Raw genomic sequence first — 27,885 nt, 5'->3', positions numbered from 1 at the left:
CAGTTGCTGAATATCAGTCTGCTTTGTTCAGTACAGCAAAGCCTTTGGTTGTGTAGATCATGAAAAACTATGTGTTATTGTGAAAGACATGGGTGTGCATCAGCACTTGATTGTCCTGATGTGTAACTTGTTTCATGGACAAGAATCTACCATTAGGACAGGATATTTCATTTGAAATGTGGTGCTGGAAGAGAGCCTTGTGGGTACCTGGCTTGCCAGAAAGACAAACAAGTGAGTCCTAGATCAAATCAAGCCTGAACTAACTGGAGGCAAAAATGTTGAAACAGGCTGTCCTGCTTTGAGCACATCATGAGAAGACAGGATTCCTAGGAACGATAAGAATGCTGGGAAAAGTAGAAGGCAGCAGGAAAAGAGGAAGACCACATATGAGATGGACTGACTCCCTAAAAAAGACCATGGACTTGAGTCTACAACAGCTGAGCAGAAAAACTGGGGACAGGACATTTTGGAGATTGCTCCTTCATAAAATCACCATGAGTTGGAAGTGACTTGATTACACATAACAATAAAAAACAGAACAAATGAGGGGGGAAAGCACTTTATTTTTCAGCTGCCAGGCTCATTAACAATGGAGGAATTAGCTGGGTGGTGTATTGTAGTTTCCTGAGAAGCACCCTGTAGGGAGCATAATGGGCAGGGATTATTCTTTGCTACACCCACAGATCTTAGTTTTGCTCAGGTCTTTTTATGGATTGAGAATTGGTTGAGAACCAGGAAACAGAGAGTAGGTGTCAGTGGGCAGTTTTCACAATGGAGAGAGGTGAAGACGGTGTGCCCCAGGGATCTGCCCTGGGACCAGTGATTTTCAACATGTTCATCAATAACCTGGAGACAGGGATAAGCAGTGAGGTGGCCATATTTGCAGATGACAGGAAACTTTTCTGGGTGGTGAAGATGGGAAGGGATTGTGAAACACTCCAGAAGGCTCTCTCCAAACTGGGAGAATGGGCGGCAAAATGGCAAATGTGTTTCAGTGTAAGAAAATATAAAATAATTCACATTGGGGTAAAAAATCTAAACTTTAGCTATCAGCTAATGGGTTCTGAGCTGTCCGGAACAGGAAAGAGATCTTGGTGTGCTGGTGGACATCTCGATGAAAGTGGCAACACAGTGTGCAGCGGCAGACAAGAAGGCCAATTCCATGTTAGGTATAATTAAAAGGGGATTGAAAATAAAACAGACGACATTATAATGCCATTGTAGAAAACACTGGTAAGGCTACACCTGGAGTATTCTGTACAGATCTGGTCGCTGCACTGCAAAAAGACATAGTGGAACTCAAAAAGGTGCAGAAGAGAGTAACTAAAATGATAACTGGGCTGGGGCACCTCCCTTATGAGGAAAGGCTACAGCATTTGGGGCTCTTCAGTCTAAAGAAAAGGTGCCTGAGGGGAAAAAATTGAGACATATAAAATTATACAGGGGATGGATAAAGTGGATAGAGGGAAGCTCTTTTCCCTCTCACGCAATACCAGAACCGGGGGACATCCACTCAAATTGAGTGTTGGGAGAGTGAGAACAGACAAAAGAAAATATTTCTTTACCCAGTGTGTTGTTAGTCTGTGGAACTTCTTGCCACATGATGTGGTAATGGTGTTAGGCCTAGATGCCTTTAAAAGGGGATTGGACACATTCCCAGAGAAAAGGTCCATCGAAGTTACAAGCCATAATGGGGATGTACAATCTCTAGCCTTAAAAGGTAGGTAGCTCAAAATGCCAGATACAGGAGAGGGGTGTCAGGAGACAGGTATCTAGTTGTCTCATGTACTCCCAGAAGCATCTGGTTGGGCCACTGTGAAATAGAGGAAGCTGAACTAGATGGGCCCTTGGCCTGATCCAGCAGGGCTCTTCTTAAGTTCTTATGTTCTCAGCCAGTTCCTCCATCATTGTACAGTCTTGAAACTCTATGTACTGCTTTTCTCCCATTTGTTCATAAACTGTTGGAAGTTATTTCAAACACCCAATAAAGCTTTTGGGGAGGGGGATAAAGTCTCCAGATTTCTACCAGGACAATTCTAGCAGAGCTTTGGGTGCTATAGTCTGAAAAATATGGGAGTGCCATGCCTTTTTTCCCCAAAATATTTTATTTTTTAACAAAAGGGGTGACAGAAAGGAAAAAGGGGATTGGAATTAATGAGGAAGAGGGGAGACAATAACATACTAACATCCATTCTATACCTATTGCCATATCAAGGTTTTAAGTTATTCTGTTTACTCTTTTCTGCCTTCTATAATAATAATAATAATAATAATAATAATAATAATAATAATAATAATTATTATTATTATTATTATTATTATTATTATTATTATTATTATTATTATTATTATTATTATTATTATTATTATTATTATTATTATTATTATTATTATTATTATTATTATTATAGAAGGCAGAAAAGAGTAAACAGAATAACTTAAAACCTTGATATGGCAATAGGTATAGAATGGATGTTAGTATGTTATTGTCTCCCCTCTTCCTCATTAATTCCAATCCCCTTTTTCCTTTCTGTCACCCCTTTTGTTAAAAAATAAAATATTATTATTATTATTATTATTATTATTATTATTATTATTATTATTATTATTATTATTATTATTATTATTATTTGTCATTGTAAGTATATGCACAGTATACCCATACAACGAAATTCACAGACACCCAGAGACCAGACACATGCACACACATAAAATTCCCCAAACACTCCCCACCCACTAAAAAATCCCCCACTAAAAATACAAACATCTACACCGCAGGGCAAGTAACACAGTCCAACTAATTATTCACTACTGGTGGTCTTTAAGCTCATTATTAATTGCAATTATAGCTCTGGGATAAAAACTATTGAGAAAACGTGTGGTCCGAGTCTTAATTGTTCTATATCTTCTGCCAGATGGTAACAGTTCAAAAAAGTTATAAGCAGGATGGGAAGAGTCTCTCAGGATGCTGTGTGACTTCCTTAGACAGCGGGATGTGAAGATGTCATCCAGGGTTGGTAGCTGGAGCCCGATGATATTCTGGGCAATTTTAATGGTTCTCTGTAGAGCTTTTTTGTCCGCTACAGAGCTACTCCCAAACCATGCCAGAATGCCATAGGTTAGGACACTCTCAATGTTGCTACAATAATATGACAGAAGTAAATGCTGAGATAAATTTAACTTGCCGAGCATTCTCAGGAAATACAGCCTCTTCTGTGCCTTCTTTCATTAGCATGTTGGCATTTATAGTCCATGAGAGGTCCTCTGAGATGTAAGTACCCAGAAATTTAAAACTACCAACTCTCTCCACTTCCTCACCGTTTATGTACAGTAGTAAATGTACATTTCTCTTCCTCCTAAAATCAATTATGAGTTCTTTAGTTTTTTTGATGTTAAGTGTGAGGTGATTTTCTTTACACCAAAGTATCAACCTTTGTACTTCCTTTCTTTTTTTTTATTGATAGTCTCTAACATACAGAAAACCACAAGACACCAAAAAAGAAAAAGAAAACCAAAACAAAGAGATGAAAAGAAAAGAAAAGAAGACCATATAGCAAAGAAAAAAAACTAAACTAACCCCTCTATCTGAAGTGCCCCCCCCTTGGAGTCAAAGATTCCAGCCTCATTAGTCCTCTATTCTCCCTATATCTGTTTATAGCATATACTAATAAATTTCTACATATATCCTAAATTTCACCCTAAACTTCAGTCTTCTTCTGGGCCCAGAGGTATATTAGTCCCCAGCTTTGTTTTACATAATCTCTTGGCTGTTCCCGCAATGCTTCTGATAGAGTGTCCAACTCTGCCATGTCCCATAGTTTCTTTAACAGCTCTTCCATCGTCGGAACCTCTTCTGTTTTCCATTTCTGGGCCCAGAGTAATCTAGCTGCTGTGAGTATATACATAAGACAATGCTTCAATTTATTGTCATTTACACCTGAAATGACATTCAGTAATGCCATTTCAGGTTTCAGCTCTAATCTCTGCTGTATAATTTCTTTTACTAAATCCCATACCTATGTCCAATAGATTTTGACCTTTTCACATGTCCACCACATATGGTAGTAAGTTCCGACCTTTTTCCTGCATTTCCAACATATGTTACTTTTACCCTCTGACATTTTTGCTAATCTTATGGGTGTATAGTGCCATCGGTAAAACATTTTGAGTACATTTTCTCTTAAATTTGCTGGTTTCAAAATCTTATTGCTTTCTTTCCACATCATTGTCCAGTTATCAAGATCTACATTATACCCAAAAATTTTTGCCCATTTTATCATTGTTTCTTTCACCCTTTCATCCTCTAGTTCTTATTCTAATAGATAGGTATACATTTTCTTAATTATTGCTTCATCCGTATACAACCACAGTCTGTCTACCTGAACTTTGCCCTTAAAAAAACCCACAGCCCTGTACTTCCTTTCTATAAGCAGACTCATTGTTCTTATTTATGAGCCCCACCACTGTCGTATCATCCGCAAATTTAATAATTGCATTGGTGTTATACAGTGGGGTGCAATCATGTGTGTACAGGGAATAGAGGAAGGGACTTAGCACACAGCCCTGGGGAGCTCCTCTGCTTAGTACCAGGGTAGAAGAATGGTGAGATCCCATCCTTACTGACTGTGGCCTATCTGTCAGAAAATCCTTTATCCACATGCAGATCTCCTGAGGTAATCCCAGGTTGATCATTTTAAAAAACAACCTATTTGATAGAATGGTATTAAAAGCAGAGCTATAATCCACAAACAACAGCCTCGCATAAGTTCCCTGTTGTTCTAAGTGGCTCAATACAGTATGGAGTACAATGGACACAGCATCATCAGTAGATCTATTTCTCCTGTATGCAAATTGCCATGGGTCCAAAGAAGGTGGAAGACTAGCCTTAATGTAATCCAGCACCAATCTCTCAAAACATTTCACAATAACAGATGTTAAAGCTACTGGTCTATAATCATTGAGAGATACCACAGCTGACTGCTTGTAGACTGGCACTATAATAGATGTCTTCAGGCAAGTGGGGACTGAACACTGCAACAAGGATAGATTGAAAATATCCGTAAAAACTCCAGCTAATTCTGCAGCACAGCCCCTAATAACTCATCCCATGATTCCATCTGGTCCAGCTGTCTTTCGAACGTTAATATTCTGGAAAGCGTGTCTCACATCTGAAATCTGCAGTACTAGTGGTTGTCTGTCGACAGACTGTTTTTGTTACTCTGCCCCCTGATTTGTTGTAGGCCATGTCATACTCGACGAGTGTCAGAACTCTCAAGATGTTGCTCAATTCTCTGGCTGTACATAGCTTTGGCATCCCTAATGCCCCTTTTCAGTTTAGCTCTGGCCTCTCTGTACTGTAGTTCATCACCAGAATGAAAAGCAGCATTTCTGGCTTTTAATAAAAGGCGCACTTCTCTATTTAGCCAAGGCTTGTTATTAGAAAACACTCGTACTTGTCTGGTGGTAGTAACAACATCAATGCAGCTTTTGATATAAAACAGTACTATCGAGGCATAAGTATCAACATTGTCCTCCTCAAACAGTGCCCAATCAGTGCTCCTAAAGCAATCTTGAAGTTGCTCAGATGCATCCACTGGCCACACTTGTATTTCTCTAATTGATGGTCTGATTCTTTTAACAAGAGGTCTATATGATGGAATCAAAAACAGAGATATATGATCTGACTGTCCCAAGCTAGGCAATGGCTTGGTCTTAAATCCATGCATGATGTTACTATATACCTGATCCAAGGTATTTTCCCCTCTAGTGGGACAGTCCACATACTGATAAAAGTTAGGGAGGATGGCCTTTAAATTGGCTTGATTGAAATCACCTGCTACCACCAGCACTCCATCTGGGTAGGCCTGCTGCTGTTTGCTGATAGCAGTTAACAAACAACTCAAAACTGTGGTTGTGTTAGCATCAGGAGGTATATATATTGCTGTTATTATAACAACATTAAACTCACGAGGCAGGTAAAACGGGCGGCATTTCACTGCCAAATACTCCAAATCAGGAGAACAGTGAATGTCCATTATTTTAACATCTATGCTCCAATTATCGTTTGTGTAAACACAAACCCCTCCACCTCTGCTCTTCCCAGATTCAATAGACCTGTCTGCTCGATGTACTCTGCGTCCTTGTAGTTCAATTACCTCCCCTGGGATGGTAGAGTCAAGCCATGTCTCTGTAAAGATCATAACGCAACAGTCTCAAATATTTTTCTGTAGGGAGATAGTAAGTTCCAACTCCTCAATCTTGTTGGGTAGAGATCTAACATTTGAAACAAAAAGACTTGGCAATGCAGGCTTGTGAGGATTTTTGCCTAACCTCACTTGTAGACCGGCCCTGCAACCTCTTTTCTGCTTGCGTTTTCTCCGTGTTCTTTTCTTCCTGACAGGGAGAGCAGGGGGAGTAACCCCCAGATATGCAGGCCGTCTTAAAAGCTCAGCTGGGATGTTGTAAGTTGAGACCCTCGATTCAAAGTTGCAACCTTCTCTGCCAATAGATAGTAATTCTTGTCGACTGTAAATTACTTGTGCCTGGGCATGTAGAGTCCATAATAAGGACCAATCTCTGGAATGCCTTGCCGCTGCAAGTGCTTGCACCACCATCTTGACCAACTGTCAACTGTCAACTGTCTAGATTAAGTTCTCATTTCAATATATGCTATTCACACGCTGCCTGTTGATTCAGTCCACTTGTTGAATAGATCCCATCTTTCTGTTGCCTTTTGCAAGGGACAGTCCTTCATAACCTCTGATAGAACATCCATTCCAGCTATTTCCCGTATCTTTTCAATAAGATCTTCTTGTTTTGGTACCATCAGACTTTTCCAATTTTTAGCATATAGAATTCTGGCTGCCGTAACAATATATATAACTATACATTTCTTTGACTTATATATATTATCAGGTATCATACTCAGTAAAAACAATTCTGGAGTTAATGGCACCTTACAGAGCAATATTTGTTGCAACATAGCATGTACTCTTTTCCAATATTGTTTCGCTACTCCACATGACCACCACATATGATAATAACTTCCCACTTGTGCTTCACATTTCCAACACTTATTTGATACATCTATATACATCTTTGACAATTTTTCTGGGGTCATGTGCCACCTATAAAACATCTTATATATATTCTCTTTGAAATTAAACGATCTTGTAAGCTTTATGTTATTTTGCCATATTTTCAGCCATTGATCAATATCAATATTATGCCCTATGTTTTGTGCCCACTTAATCATACATTCCTTAACCATTTCATCTTGCATTTTAATTTCCAGCATATAATTATACATTTTCTTAACAATTTGTTCTTTTGAGCCTAGCAAAGGTTTATCAAAAATCGTTTGCTCTGAGTAGAAACCTTCTATGAGTAGAAACCTTCTAAAAAATATGGGAGTGCCATCCCAAGTGAAATGTGTTATATTCTATGGAAATTCATGTTGTAATGATTTTGTTAATCTCTAAGTAGTTCCCAACCTTGGATCTTGGACTAAAACTTCCAGAAGCTTTCACATTAGCAGTTCTGGCCAGGATTTCTAAGAGTTGTGGTCTACAACATGAGGGTTCAATAGCTAGCTCCTTTTCTTTCTCAAATAAAGCACCAACTCTCCTTGGCGTAGAAATGGGGGTAACATTTATCGGGGTGTTTAACAAAAGTCCAGTATCAACAAATGCATTCCAAACCTTCTCTTTTGACAACAGGTCTGATAGGGGGTTCCAATCTTCTATTTTGAAAGGGTTCCGACCCTGATTGTTCCATGGTCCCGGCCATCCAGGTGGGGTGTCAGTGTTTAGTAATAGTCCCTCCTCCCCTTCCAGTGGGGGGATGATGTCCTCCTCTCGAATGTCCACCCAGTCACACTTCTGGGCGGGTTCCCCCATCTGCCACGGGGTTCCAGGAATTCCCTTTGTTGATTCTCCCATATCCTCCATTCTAATCTCTCCCTTCATTCCCTTTCCACTCGCTCTTTCCTCTCTTAACTTCCTCTGCCACTCTTTAGTTTCTCAATCACCCCAGTAGGAGGGTTTGGGATTGAGTTCTCGCCTTCTCCTAGCATCCACCTCTTCCTTGGGGACTCGCAGTATCTCAGTCTTCCCTGTCCATGGATCTTCCACCCAGATCCACTCCGAACCTACTGGCAACTCTCCTTCCCCCTTCTTATATCCCACAACCCTGCCTCTACTACTTCCCGCCCTTTTTCTCCCATGCCCGCCAAGGTAGTCCCGGTAGTGATCATTGGTCTTTTCAAATCTCCCTCTAGATTCCCCGGGTCATGTCCAGGAGGTCTTGTCTTCCAGAGTGGGGAAACTGGCAGGGTCTGACTCTCTTCCTCAGTGGTTGGCGGGAGGGACGGCACTCCTGGGAGAGGGGTCTCTCTCTCCCTCCCTCCTTCTTACATATCTGAGACGGCCATCAACTCCACCTCGCTCTTCACCCAGGGACCCTGCTGAGAGAAATAGTCTACATTAGCATGTTCTTTTCCCTTCCTGTATTGCACGGTGAAAGCAAAGGGTTGTAGGGCAAGATACCAATGTGTGAGATGAAGGTTAGTGTCCTTCATTTGGGTTAACCACTGTAGGGGGGCATGGTCCATCACCAGGGTAAAAGGGCCCCCCAGCAAATAATACCTGAGAGGCCCATTTTATGGCCAGAGCTTCTCTTTCAATCACCACATATTTTTTCTCCTGACTCAGATATAAGACCGGATACTCCACCCCATTGTATACCTGAGATAATACCGCTCCTAGACCACAATCAGATGTATCAGTAAATAAGACAAATGGGAGATTGAAATCTGGGGTAAACCTGGTAGGGAGCTCACATAGAATGGCTTTGAGAGTTTGAAAAGCCCCTTCTTGTGATTCTCCCCCATTGAACCCAACGTGGTGCCTGCTTCCTCATCAGATCAATCAGAGGGATGGCCAGGGTGGAGAACTGGGGCACAAATTGTCAATAGTACCCCACCAGCCCCAGGAATTATTGCACTTCTCTCTTAGTGTGTGTATGGTACCATTGGGTTATCTTGGTCACTTTCTCTTCTTGAGGTTGTATCTCCCCATTGCCTACCCTGAATCCTACCTTGATCAGGGCTATTTTGCATTTCTTGGGATTGGCGATTAAACCAGCTCTCCTTAATACTCTACGCAAGTGGGTAAGGTGTTCCTCCCATGAAGCACTATATATGATGATGTCATCGATATAGGCTGCAGCACAGTTCTGCACAGGTGCTAAAACTTTATCCATGAGGCTCTGGAATGTTGCAGCTGCCCCATGCAGCCCAAAAGGCATTTTGGAGAATTGGAAGAGTCCAATGGGAGTGGAAAAAGCCATTTTTCCTTGTCCTGTTCTCTCAATGGTACCTGCCAGTATCCTTTTGTCAGATCTATGGACGAAAGGTATGTGACACCCCCTAGCTTGTCTAGCAGGCCTTCGGCATCAGATAGGCGTCAAACTTTGAGACCATATTGACCTTCTGATAATCTATACAGAACATTATGGACCCATCGGGTTTAGGTACAACCACGGGATAACTGTGCCAGGGTCCCTTCGATGGTTCAATGACCCCTTCAACATCTCCTTCACCTCTTTCTCTATTATGTCAGCTAATTGCCTCAGCCAGGTTCTCTCAGTTGATCTCACTACTACTCCAGGGAGGGTTTCTATACTCTGTTCAACCCCAAAGGAACAGCCTGGTTCTGCTGAAAACACATCAGGGAATTCCTTCTCCAAAATCCTCACTTGGGTTAGTTTTTGTTGTCCTACCCTAGTGTCAACTACCACCAGAGGGCCAGTCTCCTCTTCTGTTAAAGCGGGTTCTGGCCCCAGTTCCATATTTTCACAATCTCCAAGTAGGGCTTCTCTATCAATCCATAGCTTCAATAAATTCACATGTAAAGCTTGCATTTTCTTTTTCTTATCCTCCATTTTCACTTCATAGTCTACCTCACTTATCCTCCATGTTATCTCATATGGCCCTTGCCACTTGGCAAAAAGCTTCACTAATTCTGTAGGTAATAGAGCCAATACCTTTTGGCCTGGTTGGAATTCCCAGGGCAGTCATATCTCTCTTTCTGATAGCCCTGGGATTTCCCTAATGCTTCTTTGGCCAAATTCCAAGCAGTTTGCAAGTTTTCCCTCAAATCTATGATTTGTTTTAGCACAGGTTTAGAGTGGTCTGTCCCTTCCTCCCATTTTTCCCTTAAGAGGTCCAGGACACCTCATGGGTTTTTCCCATAAAGCCATTCAAAAGGGGAAAACCCTGTGGACAATTGCAGGACCTCCCTGATGGCAAACATCAGGGGAGCTAGAAAGGTATGGCACTGTCTAGGTTTTTCTTGGATTAATTTCTTGAGCATCCCCTTTAGGGTTTGGTTGATTCTTTCTATCAGGCCATTCGCCTGGGGGTGGTAAAGATGTTTTCATGGGTTTTGCCCCTAGTACCTCCCACATCTGTTTAAAAGTGGTATAAAATTTGTCCCCTGGTTGGTCAGTACCTCCCGGGGGAACCCCATTCTCAAAAATACCCCCAACAGTTCCCTGGCCAATACCTTAGCTGTGGTTATTCTCAATGGGATGGCCTCAGGGTATCTGGTGGCATAGTCGATAATTACTAACATATACATATGTCCCCCGCAGATTTGATTAATGGCCCCACAATGTCCAAGATGATCCTGTCAAAGGGATGGTCAACCAGGGTCATAGGTATCAGTTCACCTCCTGGTCGAGGCTTGGGCTGGATCTTCTGGCATTCCAGGCATGAGCAGCAATATTCTTCAATGTCCTTGTCCATGCATGGCCAAAAGAACCTTTGTTGCACACATGCCAGCGTTTTTTGCACTGCTAAGTGTCCAGCTACCGTCATGTCGTAGGCCAGCTGTAGGACTGTCCCTTTGAGATTCTTCGGGGTCACCAGTTGGTTTTCTTCCCCCTTTCCTGTCAACCTCACTTGGTACAACAAGCCATCCCTTAGTTCGAATTCCGTCTCATTTTCATGGGTGGTTCCTTCAGGAACCGCCTGGAGTCATATTTCCTGTAGCCTCTCATCCTCTTGTTGCCAACTCCTCACCTGGTCCCTGGATACATCTAACATGTCTTCTTCTAGGGTGTTCATTTCTGGTTCCCCATTATAGGCCTCAATAGCAGTTTGGGTCAATTGCTTGACACCGGGCCAATCTCGCCCTAACAACACCTCTCGACTCAGTCCAGGAACCAGGTCCAACTCTATCTCTCTTTTTTCTTTCTCAGTCTCTATTTGCGCTGCTACTATTTCATACGGTTTAACGTCCCCGTGTACACATTGGACACATATAATCTCAGGGAGTTCCTCCCCCCGAATGTCTCTGACCAGGATTCAGGCACAGCCTGTGTCAACCAGTGTTTCCTTCCACTGTCCATTGACCTTGGCTTTAACTACCCACCCCAGGTGGTCTTCCTCACGAACCTTAGCTGATAAGACATACACATACATCCACACACATTCCTCCACTGGGCAGTATTTTTTGATATGGCCATATTGTCCACATCCATAACACACTGTCATCCTTTCCTTTGGGGTATTCCATGTAGCCGGTTGTTTTGACTGACTCTGGTCTGTGATTATTATGGGTCTAGGTACCCAGCTGCCTGTCGGATTCATGTACTCAAGCAGGTCTGGCCGGGTTTTCTTGTAGCTTGGTATGATCGGACCATGTGTGTTTGCTCCTGCCGCCTCCGCCATCTTCTCCCTGCTTCTGGGTCTTTCTTCCTGCATCATCATTTTATTTATCCAGGGTTCCTCTGCTCCTAGATAGTCCTGTCAGAGCCATACCTCTGTTGAGCCTTCATTCATGGAAGGCCCCCCAATATGTGAGGGTTCAGTAGCTAGCTCCTTTTCTTTAACAAATAAAGCACCAACTCTCCTTGGCTTAGAAATGGGGGGTAACATTTATTGGGGTGTTTAACAAAAGTCCAGTATCAACAAATGCATTCCAAACCTTCTCCCCTTTCAACAACAGGTCTGATGGGGGGTTCCAATCTTCTATTTTGAAAGGGTTCCCACCCTGATTGATCCACGGTCCCTGCCATCCAGGTGGGGTGTCAGTGTTTAGTAATAGTCCCTCCGTTTCCAACAGGGGGATGGTGTCCTCCTATCGAACATTCACCCAGTCACACTTCTGGGGGGGGGTTCCCCCATCTGCCACAGGGTTCCAGGAATTCCCTCTGTTGATTCTCCCATATCCTCCATTCTAATCTCTCCCTTCGTTTCCTTTCCACTCTCTCTCTTTCCTCTCTTAACTTCCTCCGTCACTCTTTAGTTTCTCACTCACCCCAGTAGGAGGGTTTGGGATTGAGTTCTTGCCTTCTTCTGGCATCCATCTCTTCCTTGGGGACTCGCAGTATCTCAGTCTTTCCCGTCCATGAATCTTCCACCCAGATCCACTACCAGCCCACAAAAGTTCCCCATCCAGCCAATAGAGTGTCTTGAAGAAGCCCTTCCCTAAAGCCTTATCACCTTCTATAAAGCCAGATTTCCAAAATACTTCTAATTTCCCACACTGGAGGGAATCTCACCACTATCTCTGATTAGTCAGCATTTTTCTCCAAACCAAACATTTCATGAGGGGCAGAGGTGAGGTTTTATGATGTAAGGCAAGGTAAGGCCTTTGGGAAGAGATCATCTTATATGGTACCTTACTGCCCATTCAAAACACATATTAATGTGTGCAGGTACATACAGAGAAACTGACAACGAGATGACTGTGCTTATCTCTAGTGCATATGAAGGCACTCTCATTATGGAGCCATGAAATAGGTGAGTTTGGTTTTGAATGGCTGAAATCCCATTACAGGACAATTATGCTTTTGCTGACATATGTTTAGCCAACCAAACAGGTACATACACTCTTTGTTTTTAAATCAATGCAAAATGCAGAAATTAATATAGCAAGCAAAGAAGATATTTTAGCAATACATAACAGTGGATCTGTCATGTACAGATGGATATATCCTTGTTAAAAGTTTGTAAGATCATCCCTCCTATTAACTGTGAAATGTGGCACTCAGCTGCATTGCTTTTCATTTCTGCAAAGCTGCCTTATCTGAGAGAACCTAAGTCATGCAATATCAGTTAGCTTTTATTTCCTCAGCTATCTATAATTTAATTAAGAGTTAAAAAGACCCAAAGCACAGATGTACTTGAGGAACAAAAATCCAGTCTATGACCTGCAGTTTACTGCTACTGTTCTTTATACCCAATTTCTGCAATAGAAAACAGTACCCCAATCAATTAGATAATCCACTCCAGATTTTCCATCTGGTCTTCACCTGTATTTCTCTGTACAAAGCCAGGGTTAGTGTGTGTGTATGTGGATTACTATTGGCTGTGACATACAGCAGGAATTCCTCTTGCCAACAAAAGAGAGGTTCATACATAAAGCATTCCCAAATCGGGCACTTGCTTATCTCCAAAAAGAAGAAATTTTGTCAGGTTAAAGCAAGAGAGGGACGAAAACAGGTAAGATGTATTACAGGTTATTTGAAGATACTAGGGGGATGTGAGATGCTTACTTGCTGCTTTCCAGACCTAGAGAGGTACAAGGAATATGAACACTGGCTTTGTTAGTACTATTGTCCATGTGTTAAGCTAGACTACTTTCCTTATGTAAACACTTTGGAAACCTTTTAAATGTTAAAAGCAAGCACTGGTGCTATATGATGTGTTAATTTTAGCGAGCATGCTTGTTTCCTTTGGATCCACTAGTTAAATTCGAAAAGGATATCAATGTGAGTCGTGTTTTACAAAAACATCAATTCTGTGGGACCTTAAAAGACTGTTAATTTATTATTGCATGAACGTTCATAGATATGAATAAGCTGGGCATCCATCTTCTGTCTAAACAAAGCCAAATCATTTAGGCATTAACTGTATCAGCTCTCTCTCTCTCTCTCTCTCTCTCCACCAGTGTGATCTACTCCCACTATGTCTCCATGCTGTGTTTATTTTATACAAGGGAGTAATATTATTTTTCAAGTGATTGTGAAATGGTATATTTTAAATGTAAGTTAAAAGAAAATATAAAAAACTGAGAACGTATCCCCAATACTTAAGGTGTGCTTGCAAAAACCGATCATTCTAAGCCATAAGCTTTTGAAATTGAAATTGGTGTTTTTCAGAACATTTTTACCTGAAACTCAGAATCATCTCTATGTTTATTCACTTGTGGTATCAAATGCCACACAGAGTGGTGATGATGACTATTTTATATAAAATGCAGGGGAAGACATATGGGCCACAAGACAAATTTCAAAATCCATCTTTTTAGGCCAGCTAGAAAGACTCAAAATTTACTGTGTAACCCCTATAATTAAAAAAAGAACAACCCTATTCAGATTAGGTATACATTTACAATAAATAGGGGATATTGTTTTTTAAAACTTAGGCAGATAAATGGGAGTGGCCTAACAGCAGATATTAGCAATGACAAATTCAGTGCAGCCTCTCAGATTAGAGGCAGCATACCTTTGACTACTGTGCAAGCAACAGAATATGACAGCCACATCCTTCCTGGGCTTGTGAGCTTTCTGGTGGCACATTTGGATTATGTACCATCAGTTTCTTTTCTGTGAAGCACTCACATCCCCACATGCTATAAATAAAGCACTGAAGAGTTCTTTATTTATAGCAGGGGGGAGCAAAATCAGCTCAGTTTGCCTCAATCTTGGGGGCTTTACTCTCACAAACAACAGTACAGTAAAGATCTTAATGTATAGTCTGCAGCAAACAGCACTTGTTTATGTATTTTACTGACACTTATTTTTCCCCTCACTTGAATTTGACAGACAGCAACGGTTTTGTAAGGCTTAGTAGTTTTTAGTTTTATAGAGTCAATTTGCCTTGTCATCCTATCAGGAAACCAAATTACATTATTAAGTTAACATTTTTAAGTCTTCCTGCATTTCCTTACCCCTGTCATCAGTGCTGGATTTATAAGGGGGCAATTGCCCTGGGGGCCCCTGCCAAGGGAGGCCCCCTATACAAAAATATAATAATTAAAAAATTAGTCTCTTTTATTAAAATTAATATTGGGAAATAATACTTTGCCTGCAATCATCTGTAAAAGTGTGTGAATTAACCATTAAGCAAAATAAGCATGTGTTTCATGAAGGGGATGCCACCACAGAGTTTTCAAAAGGAAGGAGACCAGATCTTTGCTTGCTTCAGCTGATGCAAAGATCTGGATCATATTTCCTGCTTCCTTCCACTTAGCTGGAGCAGATCTGCTTTCTTCCATTCAGCTGGAAGGAGCTAGATATCTGCTCCAGATCCTTGCTTCAGCCAAGAAGAGCAAATATCTGGTCTTTTGGGAACTGGACAGGAGTCTCTTTCCTTCTCTGGGTGAAGGCACTGCATGGGCGGCTGTGGTCTACAGGAAGAAAAGGGCTATAAAGAAATTTCATTATACAGTAAGTTCATCCTTCTGCTTCAGAGATCTTCCTTTTTCAGCAGGGCTTTATTTGCACCCATTCACAACCCCACTCAGCTTTGGATTAACCATTAAGCAAAATAGGCACATGCTTAGGGCATCAACAAGGGAAGAGAAAGCATCACATAGTGTTTTTTCCCGTTCTGGATTTCAGTGCAAATGCTGAAACCTCCTTAACAAACCACATACATAAATCCCTCACCCTTAGCTCTCTCCCTCCCTCCCTCAAGAGCCCCAAGAAAAATGATTTTGTTGTTCTTGTTTAGTCATTTAGTCGTGTCTGACTCTTTGTGACCCCATCGACCAGAGCACACCAGGCCCTCCTGTCTTCCACTGCCTCCCGGAGTTGGGTCAAATTCATGTTGGTCACTTCAGTGACACTGTCCAACCATCTCGTCCTCTGTCGTTCCCTTCTCCTCTTGCCTTCACACTTTCCCAACATCAGCATCTTTTCCAGGGAGTCTTCTCTTCTCATTAGATGGCCAAAGTATTGGAGCCTCAGCTTCAGGATCTGTCCTTTCAGTGAGCACTCAGGGTTGATTTCCTTTAGAATGGACAGGTTTGTTCTCCTTGCAGTCCAAGGGACTCTCAAGAGCCTCCTCCAGCACCATAATTCAAAAGCATCAATTCTTCCGGGGTCAGCTTTCTTTATGATCCAGTTCTCATTGCCATACATCACTAGTGGAAAAACCATAGCTTTGACTATGTGGACCTTTGTCGGCAAGGTGATGTCTCTGCTTTTTAAGATGCTGTCGAGGTTTGTCATCACTTTCCTCCCAAGAAGCAGGCGTCTTTTACTTTTGTGGTTACTGTCACCATCTGCAGTGATCATGGAGCCCAAGAAAGTGAAATCTGTCACTGCCTCCATATCTTCCCATTCTATTTGCCAGGAGGTGATGGGACCAGTGGTCATAATCTTAGTTTTTTTTATGTTGAGCTTCAGACCATTTTTTTCGCTCTCCTGTTTCACCCTCAAATTATTTATACATATTACAAAACTTTATTGCCATCACCTCCACTGGCCTTGTTGTTAGACAAGCTTTCTAAGGCCCACTTGACTTCACTCTCCAAGATGTCTGGCTCAAGGTCAGCAACCACACTATCTGGGTTGTCCGGGATATCCAAGTCTTTCTGGTATAGTTCCTCTGTGTATTCTTGCCACCTCTTCTTGATGTCTTCTGCTTCTGTGAGGTCTCTCCCATTTTTGTCCTTTATCATGTTCATCTTTGCACAAAATGTTCCTTTAATATCTCCAATTTTCCTGAACAGATTTCTGGTTTTTCCTTTTCTATTCTTTTCCTCTATTACTTTGCATTGTTCAGAGCATCCATTTTGTTGTGGAGAATAAGGTATGGTTACTCTATGTTCTATCCCTTCTTGTTCTAAGAATCTCTTGAACTCAGCATTACAGTACTCTCCTCCTCCATCTGTACGTAATGCTAAAGGGGCTTTTCCAAACCGGTTCTCAATGGCAGCTATATAACATTTAAAGTTTTCAAGAGTCTCATCTTTACTTTTAAGTATATATACGTAAGTATATTTACTTTTAGACTCTGTAAAAGTAAGGAAATACTTGTTATTGCCTGCGGATAATGGCATGGGTCCAACCAAATCTGAATAAACCTCTTCTAAAAATTCTTTATCTTGTATGGTATTCTTCCCTGTGTAACTAGGAGCAGTTCCCTTTGCCTTTATACAGATTTCACATCTTTCCTTTTACTTATCACATTTATAGGCATCTATTTCACATTCTGCCAGTAGTTTTTCAATACTCTGCATATTTCTGTGTCCTAATTTTACATGCCATGAGTAAAGACAGGTTTTGTGGTCACATATCTCTTGTCTTATTTGGCATACAGATGTTCCATCATCTACTACATTATGTAAATCATCACTAACATCAATTATATAATGAAAACCATCTTTCTCTTCAACCTTTAGTACTAGACCAGTTTCATCATTGATGACCTTTCCTGCGTCACCTTTAAGGACTACAGTGTAACCATTTTTTACCATTCTTTTAGTACCCAGTAAATTATTCAAGGCCTCAGGAACATAAGCAACATCAGATATTTGAAATACATTCTTATTATGAGCAATTTTACCATTGTTGGATCTTTGCTTATAACTCATGCTTGGTCTTCCTTGTGATGTTCTAAAATTTCTATAACTGCTGAAATGTCTTTGGGCTCTAGGGGCCCCTCTTTCAATACTAGTACTTGCACCTCTTGGTATTTGAGTTCCTGTGCCTTTAAATCTGCAATACTTGGCAATGTGCCCAACCTTTGAACATATATGACATCGCCTTTCTTCAGGATCAGGTCTCATTCTCAATATAGGCAATTTTTCTGGTACATTGTCCATTGCCCTTTTTAATCCTGAATCTCTTAAATAAGCTATTGTGTATTCCAAGTCCACCTCTGCTATACACTCAAGCATAGCTTTCTGATTTGCATAGGATTGTGGTAGACGAAGTAATATGCAAGTGTGGAACTCAGTATCAGATACTTCTGCCTCTGCAGCTTGAAGCTCTGTGACAATTTTCAACATTTCATCTAAATGCTCATTAATATTAGTTTATTATTTATTTATTTATTTAATTTATATCCCGTCTATCTGGCCCACCGGACCACTCTAGGCGGCTTCCAAATATAAAATCAAATAATAAAACATAGACATAGTTCCTTCTTTCATCCTTATACTATGGAACCTTTCCTTCAGAAATATTATGTTCTTACTTGATTTGGTGCAATATTTCTTTATCAAAGCACCATATAATCCTTTAGCTGTTTTATACTTAGTTACTAATGGAATTTCATGATCTTCTATACAAGAATAAAGCAACATTAAAGCCTTTGCTTCTTTAATTTTATATTCACTGTGTGCTGGCAGGCTTTCAGGTATATCTTTGTCTATAGCATCTAAACAGTCCTGTACTTGAAGAGAAACTCTTAATCTTGCATCCCACATTTGAAAGTTGTTCTGGTTCAACTTTGGGATTGCAAATACACCACTGCTGTTACTTACTCCCAGGTGAACACGTTGAGTGGATGTGTTAGCTTCTGGAGTAGTAGTAGACATCTTTATGCTGATGTATGTTGTTTCAAAAGTCAAACGTTAAATTCTCTTCTTCTCTTCACTCTCAATCCACAAAAAATTACTTGAGTGCATACAAAAATGCTGGTCTTTAAAAATTGTTTTGCAGTCTCTTATCAAAACTTACTCCTTTCAGTCAGAGGCAAAAAACACAAAACATTCTTCAACTTGAAAAGCGAAAAAATGTTTGCCGAAAAAGCACTCTGCTCAATTATGTAAACTTCAAAAATTGAAAAAAGTTAAAAGGCTCAAAAATACAACAAGTTTCAGTGTCTCAAAAACTTATCATAAATGCAAACAAAGCAACCATGGCAACCATCCTCTGCTACCAAATTTGTTGAAAATATATATATTAAGGAGGTTGCCGAGACACTGAGATAAGTTGTTTCAAAATATACTTTATCTAAGTCTCTTAGGGAAAAAGTATACGGGAATCCCTAATAAAGAAACATAACATCTAAAACATATTACATACCATATAATTGAGCAAAATAAGCAACATCAGTCAAGGTAACGCCAATAAGAACGCAAACCCAAAAGGTTCTGCCTTGCTCATAGCTTTGCACCGTCCAAGGGAGGGTGTGAGGGTGAGGGTGAAACAAACTACATTTATAAGGCTGATTAACTACAGGGAACACATGAGGTTCCGTCCAAGGTTATCCATTAAAGAGAAAAGACATGTTACATATTGAATATTACAATACTCCTCATGAAAATTATATGGACATCTCTTGGTGTCTTGTTCCTCCTCGCAAAACTTGAGTTTATTCTGAAAATCTCTGCAATTTCACAACTCATCTGCAATTTTTCTATATCTAAGAATTCTGCCAAAACTTCTTCCATTTGATCCAATAGATCCACATCATTATTTTCTGGGATGTTATGGAGTCTCAGAATATTGGATGCTCAACATTGACATTTCTAATGTCAATGTTGCTTCTTCGTACTTCTTTAAGACTTCTTGGGTTTTTTCTTTTCCTGTTTCAATGCTACTATTTCTTCCCTATTTCCTGCACATTTTTGGTGTAGCTGCTGAATTTGTGATTTATTCTGTTGAACTTTCTGATTTGTTTCTGCAATTTGGTTAGCTAATGTAGTTATCTGTTGATTAATCTCCTCCATTTTATTTTCCAATCTGGCTTGGTTTGTGCCAATTGTTTCTTCTATCCGTTGTTGATTTATTTTTATGTCTGCAAACATCTCCAAGATAGATTGCATTACTTTGTTGTTGTTTTTGTATCATATCTCCTATATTTTTTCTGCTGGGCTGGGCTTGCTACTGTTGAAGATACATTTGAAGATGCTCCTGATGATGTCCCCATCTTTTTTTGCACCTTTGGCTGTGCTGGTACTCATTTTTCTAAAGCTCCTTGCGGTCCCTCCTCAATAGATCTCTTTAATACTATAAATCCCACCTATTCTCAAATATTATTGGGGAGGAAAAGTCACAACCTAAATCAGCTTTCCTTTAACAGAGTATTACTAATGCATCCCTCATATTACTATCAAGTATTTGTTTGTAATATATTTCCAAGATTTGGTCCAAATTTCTAGTTCTTTGTATAGGTCTCCTTTTAGTATTCTCGATATCTTATTTATTTGTACTGTTCCAAAGATCCGGATTGGATCTTAGTACTGTAGGTTTTTATTCCACAATATCCAAAAATCAGAGATATATGATGCAAAGCTCCAAAAATACCAAAGATCTAGACAAAATCCTAGTAGAATTATAGTCCCAGAGAGCTAAGATTGAAATTCTGTAGTGTCTTATCCAGAAATTTTCTAGGGTCATCAAAAGTTCTCGGAGGTCACCTTGGTTCTAGTGTAATTGTATTCCAATAAAGCTGGACTTCTGAAGTATTCAATAAATCCAAAATATGAAAAAAAGGAGCCGATACCAAATATAATAGAAATAATAGACAATCAAAAGAGTAATGCAAGAAAAAAAGAAGAGAAAAAGGAAAAAGAGCTAACAAAAATATGAAAAACAAGAGCAAGGGAGGACAAGACGCAAAAGAAAAAAGGGAAAAAATACCACTAAAAAGTAAAAATTCAAAAAGCAGCAGGAAAAAAGAAGGGAAAAAGGAAAAAGGAAAAAAGGGATATTAAAAAATTGAAATAATAATAATAATCATCTTTAGAGTTAACCCAGCTGTAGAAGCCACAATTCCCTAATGCAGTGTCCAAAAAAAGGAATGTAAAAAGGGAAAAAAGAAAAAACTGAATGTTGTATTCACCAGATTCCCAGATGTTTGAAGATCACAATAATAGAGTTGTTTGTACAGTTCCAGCAATCATGATTGGTCTAGGTACAGTCACAGAAGAAAAGCAGCAAAAGGAAATATTCTTTAAATATATCAACGCTGTGTCTTCTATTGTCTTCTACTGCCCTCTAATGGTTCCTGAAGGACTTATTTAGCCTTCCCTTTCTCGCAGGGTCGCAGGTAAAGGGTTAACTCCTAAAAGTTTATCTCAAATGTCCTTGAGTGCTTGGTGATTTTGATAGTATGCCAGTAATAAGGAAAAAGAAAGGAGGGGCCAATGGTATCTTTCCGTGCATGATCTCCAAAATGGTGTTTCTCCTCTCAATGCAAAAGGCACAGTAAATATAGACAAAAATAATAATATTAAGGATGAGTCCCTTTCCCCTTATTTTTGTATGAGTTCTCACCAAATTCCAGCAAAGCAAATACAGCTCTTTAATGATTCAATTATTCTCTTGCTTTGTATTTGTAACAGCCACCCTCACACTTCACAGAGCCAACTACTTATAGCTTCTACTTTTGCTTCCAGGGGTTTGATTACACCTCCCCCACCACATGACCTAAGTACTTCATTTCAGGGCTACCCAGCTGGCATTTGCTTGCTTTCACTGTTAGCCCTACTGCCTTTAATCTTTGCAGCACTATTTCTAAGTGACAACAGTGATCCTCCCAGGTGTTACTGAAGATACCTATGTCGTCGATGTAAGCTACGGTAAAGTCGCTAAGCCCTTGCAAAGTTTTGTCCATAAGCTTTTGGAAAGTAGATGGTGAATTTCTTAACCCAAAACTTAGGACACGAAACTCAAATAGGCCAAAAAGGCTACAAAATGCAGTTTTCTCCTGATCCTTGGGGTCACTTCGCACTTGCCAAAACCCTTTGGTCAGGTCTAGGCAGGAAATAAAGTGACATCCCCCTATGGTTTCTATCAGGTTGTCCAATCTGGGCATAGGGTAAGCATCCGGCTTGGTTACTAGATTAAGCTTTCTGTAGTCAACACAGAACCGAATACTCCCATCTGGTTTATCTACCAGGACTATAGGAGCAGACCAAGGGCTTGATGATGGAACAATAATATTTTCTTTCAACATCTCATCCAGCTCCTTGTGCACCTTGTCAACATATGGCCTGGTGACTCTATATGGAGTTACTGCCTGTGGGGGTGCATCCCCTGTATCTATCTTGTGCACCACTCCCTTGGCTAACCCAAGCTTGTTAGGGAAAACATGTTGGTACTTTGTAACCACATCTTTTAATTCATTTAGCTGCTCTTGAGTTAAATCAATTTTAGTTGGGGCTCTCACAAGCACTAGATCAGCTCCAACAACACTCTCCAGCTGCGTAAGCATGGAAACATCTCTCTGCAGGCTCTATGCTGATACTGTAACGATTTCAGCCACAGAGGGTGATTCCTGGCCTCCTGGTGAAAGTGTAAGTGCGAAAGCACTCTGAACATGCTCTATTGACTGCACTCCATCCCCATATATCAGATCTCGGTCAGTCCCAAATTTCTCAGGTTAATCAGAGGTTAGTGTTGTACCATCTGTCAAGGTACTCGTTTCCCTTTGGTCCCAATTATTAAGGTCCTCAGCAGAATAGGCCCTAATCACTATTACTAAGGGGAATAGCCTCTGGGTATCGTGTGGCATGGTCCACAATCGTTAGGATAAATCTGTTTCCCCTTTTTGTGACCCTAGGCAACGGCCCTATAATATCCACGCCAATACATTGAAATGTGATAGAGATTACGGGTAATGGACACAACTTTGCCTTTGTTTTGTCCCAGTTATTACCCTGTCTCTGGCAAATATCACAACTCTGGCAGAAACTTTTAATCTGCATTCCTATCTCTGGCCAATAGAAGTTTTGCGTTATTCTTTGTTTGGTTTTATTGATCCCTAGATGTGCAGCAAATATGTCAGAATGTCCCCTTTCTAATATCATCTGTTGGTATTTTACAGGCACTACCAACTGCTTTCGAATATCTTCTCCCCCTTTTAAGGGGTTTACCAGTGTTTCTCTGTACAGTAATCCCTGCTTAATGTGGAATCTTTCAGGTGTTTCAGGGGTTAACTGTATTCCAGATAGTTTCTCAAAGCAGCTTCTTAATGTGGGATCTGCTTGCTGTTCTTGGAAAAAAGTATTGTGTTGTGGCAAATCAAGTGTAAATATCTCAGCTGTGTTTTTATTGTCAGTCATTTCTTCCCCCTGATTGTCACTTTTTCCCTCATCGGTCTCTGTCTGCTCATGATGTGAACGTATTATAACCAGAACTCTCTTAACATGCTCCGAGAGGTCTGTACCAATTAAAACAGCCGATGGCAACTGTGAGGAAATTCCTACACGCCAATTTCCCTGCCATCCCCGATAACTAATTGGCACTTCAGCCACAGGCAAGATAATAGTTTCTTGTCCTATTCCTTTCACTGCCATGTGTTCTTCTGGTAATATGTATTTGTGTGGTACAATATCTGGATGACATAAGGTTACCTGTGAGCAGGAATCTTTCAGCGCCATGTAGTTGTTATCTAAAATACCAATATTGTCCCCAGCCGCTTCAAATAATTTGTGATCCATTCTAATCAAAAAGCAGTGCCTGATCTCAGCCAAAGGAATACTAGATTCACTCTCCTCGTCTGGAGAAGATAGCTCTGCTGGCGTTGCCATGGCTACTGACTGCTCACCTATTGTATCAACTTGTCCCTGCTGGACACAGAAAACAGCTTTAGGCTTGCTTAAATTTACTTTCTGTGGTAAAAATTCTTTATTTTCTCTGCCTTTACCACACTGGGATGCAATGTGACCTTTCTCATTACATTTGAAGCAAGTCCGAGCACTCCATTGTTCATTTCCAGCCCCTTTTACTACTTTTCCCTCCAAATTTTGCCCTCTGGCTTGGCTCTGCTCTGAGGCTTTTCCCACAAAATGGCCGCCAACCCTCTGCTGGTCTTTAAACTGTCCTCTAGGAGATTTATTAGAGTCCTCCCAAGTTTTCCTCATACTTTGCCCCCCAGAAAAGCTGTTTTTTCTTATCTGGGAGATGAAATCAGCAACCTCTCCTGCTTCTTTCAAATTTTTGGGTTTCTTGTCCTTGACCAAATATTTTAGTTCACCATGTAAGAGGGAATAAAACTGTTCTAATCCCATAATATCCTTCAGCTGCTGAATTGTTTGAACCCCCTCTTGCGACAGCCATTTTTCCAAACATCTGGACAAGTTTGCCCCCAATTGTGAGTAGGATTCATCAGGTTTTTTAGTTAGTGATCTGAATTTTGCCTCAGATGTTCTGCATTTATGCCATACCTGGCAAACACTAACTTTTTATAAAAAAAAATCTAATAAAATAAAATAAAATAAATAAAATAAAATTTTGAATTCAGGGTAGTCTTTGATTAATTCAATTGGCATCTCCACGTATATCTCAGTGAGGCCTCCACTAATTTGGGATCTCAATATAATCATCTTTTCAGATTCCCTCACTTGGAAATCCTCACACTCTCTTTCAAACATCACAAGGAATGATTCTGGATCATCTCCTTTTCTAAAAGTGGGGAATTTCTTTAGGTCTGCTTTAGATAACTGATTACCCTCAGAGTTGTCTCCTCTATTATTATTATTGTTTTGATTTGCCAATTCTAGCCTCCTGAGTTCAAAAGACATACATTCTTTTTCTAGGGCAATTTTCTCCCTCTCCATTTCTGCATCTATTTCCCTCTGCCTCAGTCTTTCCTCCCTTTCTCTCTCCTCAGCTTTGGCCTGCATCTCCATTTTCTCTTTCTCTAATTGAAAGGCCCTTTCCTCAGCTTGGGCTTTGGCCTTCATCTCCACCTGAAATTTCCATTTCTTAAATTCTACTGGGTCTTCCTTTGAGGACTCTCCCTCCTGAGCTGAGGTAAATCCTTCCTCAACATCCCCATTCTCACTGTCTGACCCAGTTGCCATCTCGTAAGGCACTTTCTCAGCTTTCTTTCCCCTGGTCAAGGGCATTTTCCTTTTCTCAGGCTTCTGTTCCAACTTACAAGCCTTGATTTTAAAACGTACACTTTTTTCCCTGTCAGTGAGTCTGTTATAAAGTTGCTTCTCCAGCAGCACTGGCAAGCTAGCTACTGTTACCAGGCTTCAGCCTCCATCTAGGCCTCCCGCCAAAACAGAATTTTTCCTTCTGCCTTAGGCAACAAATCTTACACACACACAGCTTCCCCTTGTCCCAGGTTCAGCTGCCTTTGAGTTCCCTCAGCCTAACTGCCCTTAGCTCTGCTGTGTCCTCTCAGAGTTTTCCGCAAACTCAGGAAAAGCCAGCCAATCTGCCACAGCTTTTGCTTTGGGCAACTCTCCACAGAAATGGTCACCACAGAGCCTCCCTGTCTTAGTTCCCAATATGAGGTCCCGTGCCCTTCTACTCGACTCGCTTCCCATGAGACAAGTCCTAGAAGGTTACCCACGCATTTACTCAGACGTCCCTGACTAAAGACCCCTGCTCTGGGAACCTTTCCAGTCAAGGCTTCACTGGATCTTCGAATCCCGTCGCTGGCACCAATTTATTGTAACAGCCACCCTCACACTTCACAGAGTGGTTGCTACTTCACTTTAAAAACCTCTGCTGCCACCAACTTATCCTTAAAAAATCATAAAAGGACAGGTGTAACTTTGAAAAACAAAACTGGTTTATTGATTACAAAAATAATAATAAATCACTGGTAAAGAATCAATTAATCAATCACTGTTAATAACAACACTGGATCTCACAGACTATTTCACACTGACAGGCTCTCTCACTCACTAAAACTAACAATCACTTTAAACTCTCAACTCATACTCTCATCTCCAATCTCCCCTCACACACTCTTCACCCCCCTTTTTATACTAGCTCCTCCCCTTAAGTTCCACCCTCCGTCACACCATAGGCTGATGACTCACTGCCCAGCTGTGACGGACATGTGATGCCCGTTACAGTATTCATTACCCCTTCTCAGTTCTCCACACCTCCACATTTGTCTTCTCACAGAGCCGCTATTTAAGAGGAGGGTGTGGGTAAAATAAAAGGAAGGGCTATTACAAGCACGGGATTTCAAAGGAGAAAGAATGTTTCTTGGAGAATCTCACCATAAAGGATTGCTTGTGTACTGCTGAGTTTTTATTCTCCGGAGCCACAGCTTATTTGGAAGGGCTTTCTAGCCCCTCCTCTCCACCACTACCGGGGAGTAAAGAGGCTGCTGGGTTGATTGGATGCTGCCACCACTGCGCTCACGATTCAAACCCCAGTTGCACCTCTTCTTTGGGAACTCTTCAGGCTCCGTTACACCCTCTGGGCACCCCTGGGCATGTGAACCCCTCCTTCATTCGGAGCTCCAAACTCTAGGAGTACCGCTGTGGCATAAACCGGAAACCGGAAGTCTGGATAGCATAATTCTGATTGCTCTTAGGAGGATGTTATTAGAAGTGCTTTTTCCCCCAAATTGTCCAATTTCAGAGAATGTGTCCCTAATGTGTTTACCTGAAATTGTCAACAATATTGGCAATGTCATACCAAAAAAGTAATGTGTTTACCTGAAACACATTACTTTTTTGGTATGACATTGCCAATATTGTTACTTTTTAAAAGCAGTGTAACAGTGGCCACAATCCTGATGTTTAGCGCAGCAAATTGCACCAGAGTAGTTCAACTAAATTATTATTTGGTGAGTCACCTTAAGTTTATTGATTTCAATAGGTCTTCTCTAACTGTGACTTAATCTGCTAAAGTAAGTGCAGTTAAAGTAGGCCCATTTGAATCAATAGAACTTACAAAGGAGTTTACTCACCAAATCCCCATTGTTTCAGTGGCCCTACTCTAGTATGATTTACTGCACCGAGAACAGCATAATTGCCAGTGTCACGTCATTGCTTCTAAGATGTTACATTTGGGAAATAGTATTCAACTATTTAGGGCAATTTTTGTACTTCTAAGTGTTTTTAAAAAAAATAATCAAGACATAACTGAAAAATACCATGTTGGAAACTACAACGCAAGGGCTGACATCTATTAGTAAGTCACAACTACAGTCATCCTATTAAATCAGTGGAGCCTGTCGAGGAGTTGACTCACCAAATCCCTCACTGATTAATATCTATTCTATTTATTATACGATCTGAAGAGAAACCAGAGTATATTCTATTTATTGTTGTTATTTAGTCGTTAAGTCATGTCTCACTCTTCGTGACCCCATGGACCAGAGCAGGCCAGGCCCTCCTGTCTTCCACTGCCTCCTGGAGTTTGGTCAACTTCATGTTGGTTGCTTCAATGACACTGTACAACCATCTTGTTCTCTCTTGTCCCCTTCTCCTTTTGCCTTCACACTTTCTCAACATCAGGATCTTTTCCAGGGAGTCTTCTCTTCTCATTAGATGTCCAAAGTATTGGAGCCTCAGCTTCAGTATCTGTCCTTCCAGTGAGCACTCAGGGTTGATTTCCTTCAAAATGGATAAATTTGTTCTCCTTGCAGTCCAGGGGACTCTCAAGAGTCTCCTCCAGCACCACAATTCAAAAGCATCAATTCTTCAGTGGTCAGCCTTCTTTATGGTCCAACTCTCACTTCCATACATTCCTAATGGAAAAATCATAGCTTTGACTATGCGGACCTTTCTCTGCAAAGTGGTGTCTCTGCTTTTTAAGATGCTGTCTAGGTTTGTCATCACTTTCCTCCCAAGAAGCAGGTGTCGTTTAATTTCGTGGCTGCTGTCACCATCTGCAGCCCAAGAAAGTAAACTCTGTCACTGCCTCCATATCTTCCCCTTCTATTTGCCAGGAGGTGATGGGACCAGTGGCCACGATCTTAGTTTTTGGTTTTTGGTTTTGTTTTTTTATGTTGAGCTTCAGACCATTTTTGGCACTCTCCTCTTTCACCCTCAAATTAGTTATGCATATTACAAATGTTTTGTTTTATTTAAAAAATAAAATTATGATAAATTAAAGCAAGAAGAAAAATGAAAGTAGTTCAGGCCATGATCATAGTTATTTTGATGTTGAGTTTCAGACCATTTTTCCCACTCTCTTCTTTCACCTTCATTA

General features: G+C 40.7%; 2 protein-coding genes across 5 annotated transcripts in view; one reads left to right on the top strand and one right to left on the bottom strand.

The window, feature by feature from the left end:
• CNTNAP2 (contactin associated protein 2) overlaps positions 1-27,885 on the top strand; it is a 2,051,986-nt gene that overhangs the window by 1,975,323 nt on the left and 48,778 nt on the right. The gene's annotated exons all lie outside the window — the stretch shown is intronic.
• Positions 3,440-27,885, bottom strand: part of LOC140707979 (uncharacterized) — a 52,065-nt gene continuing 27,619 nt past the window's right edge. Inside the window, exon 2 of one of the 2 annotated variants that reach the window (XM_078377433.1) lies at positions 3,440-8,461. In XM_078377433.1, the coding sequence (XP_078233559.1) occupies positions 5,247-6,200 (954 nt within the window). In that variant the 5' untranslated portion in view covers positions 6,201-8,461 and the 3' untranslated portion in view covers positions 3,440-5,246. Of the gene's footprint in view, positions 8,465-27,885 lie in introns of both variants that reach the window. The other variant, XR_012088106.2, reaches the window with a different exon arrangement.

This window comes from Pogona vitticeps, chromosome 6 (genome assembly GCF_051106095.1).
Source record: "Pogona vitticeps strain Pit_001003342236 chromosome 6, PviZW2.1, whole genome shotgun sequence".
Taxonomy (NCBI): domain Eukaryota; kingdom Metazoa; phylum Chordata; class Lepidosauria; order Squamata; family Agamidae; genus Pogona; species Pogona vitticeps.
Note: the sequence above shows the minus strand (reverse complement) of the source record. Positions and strands in the feature narration are given on the sequence as shown.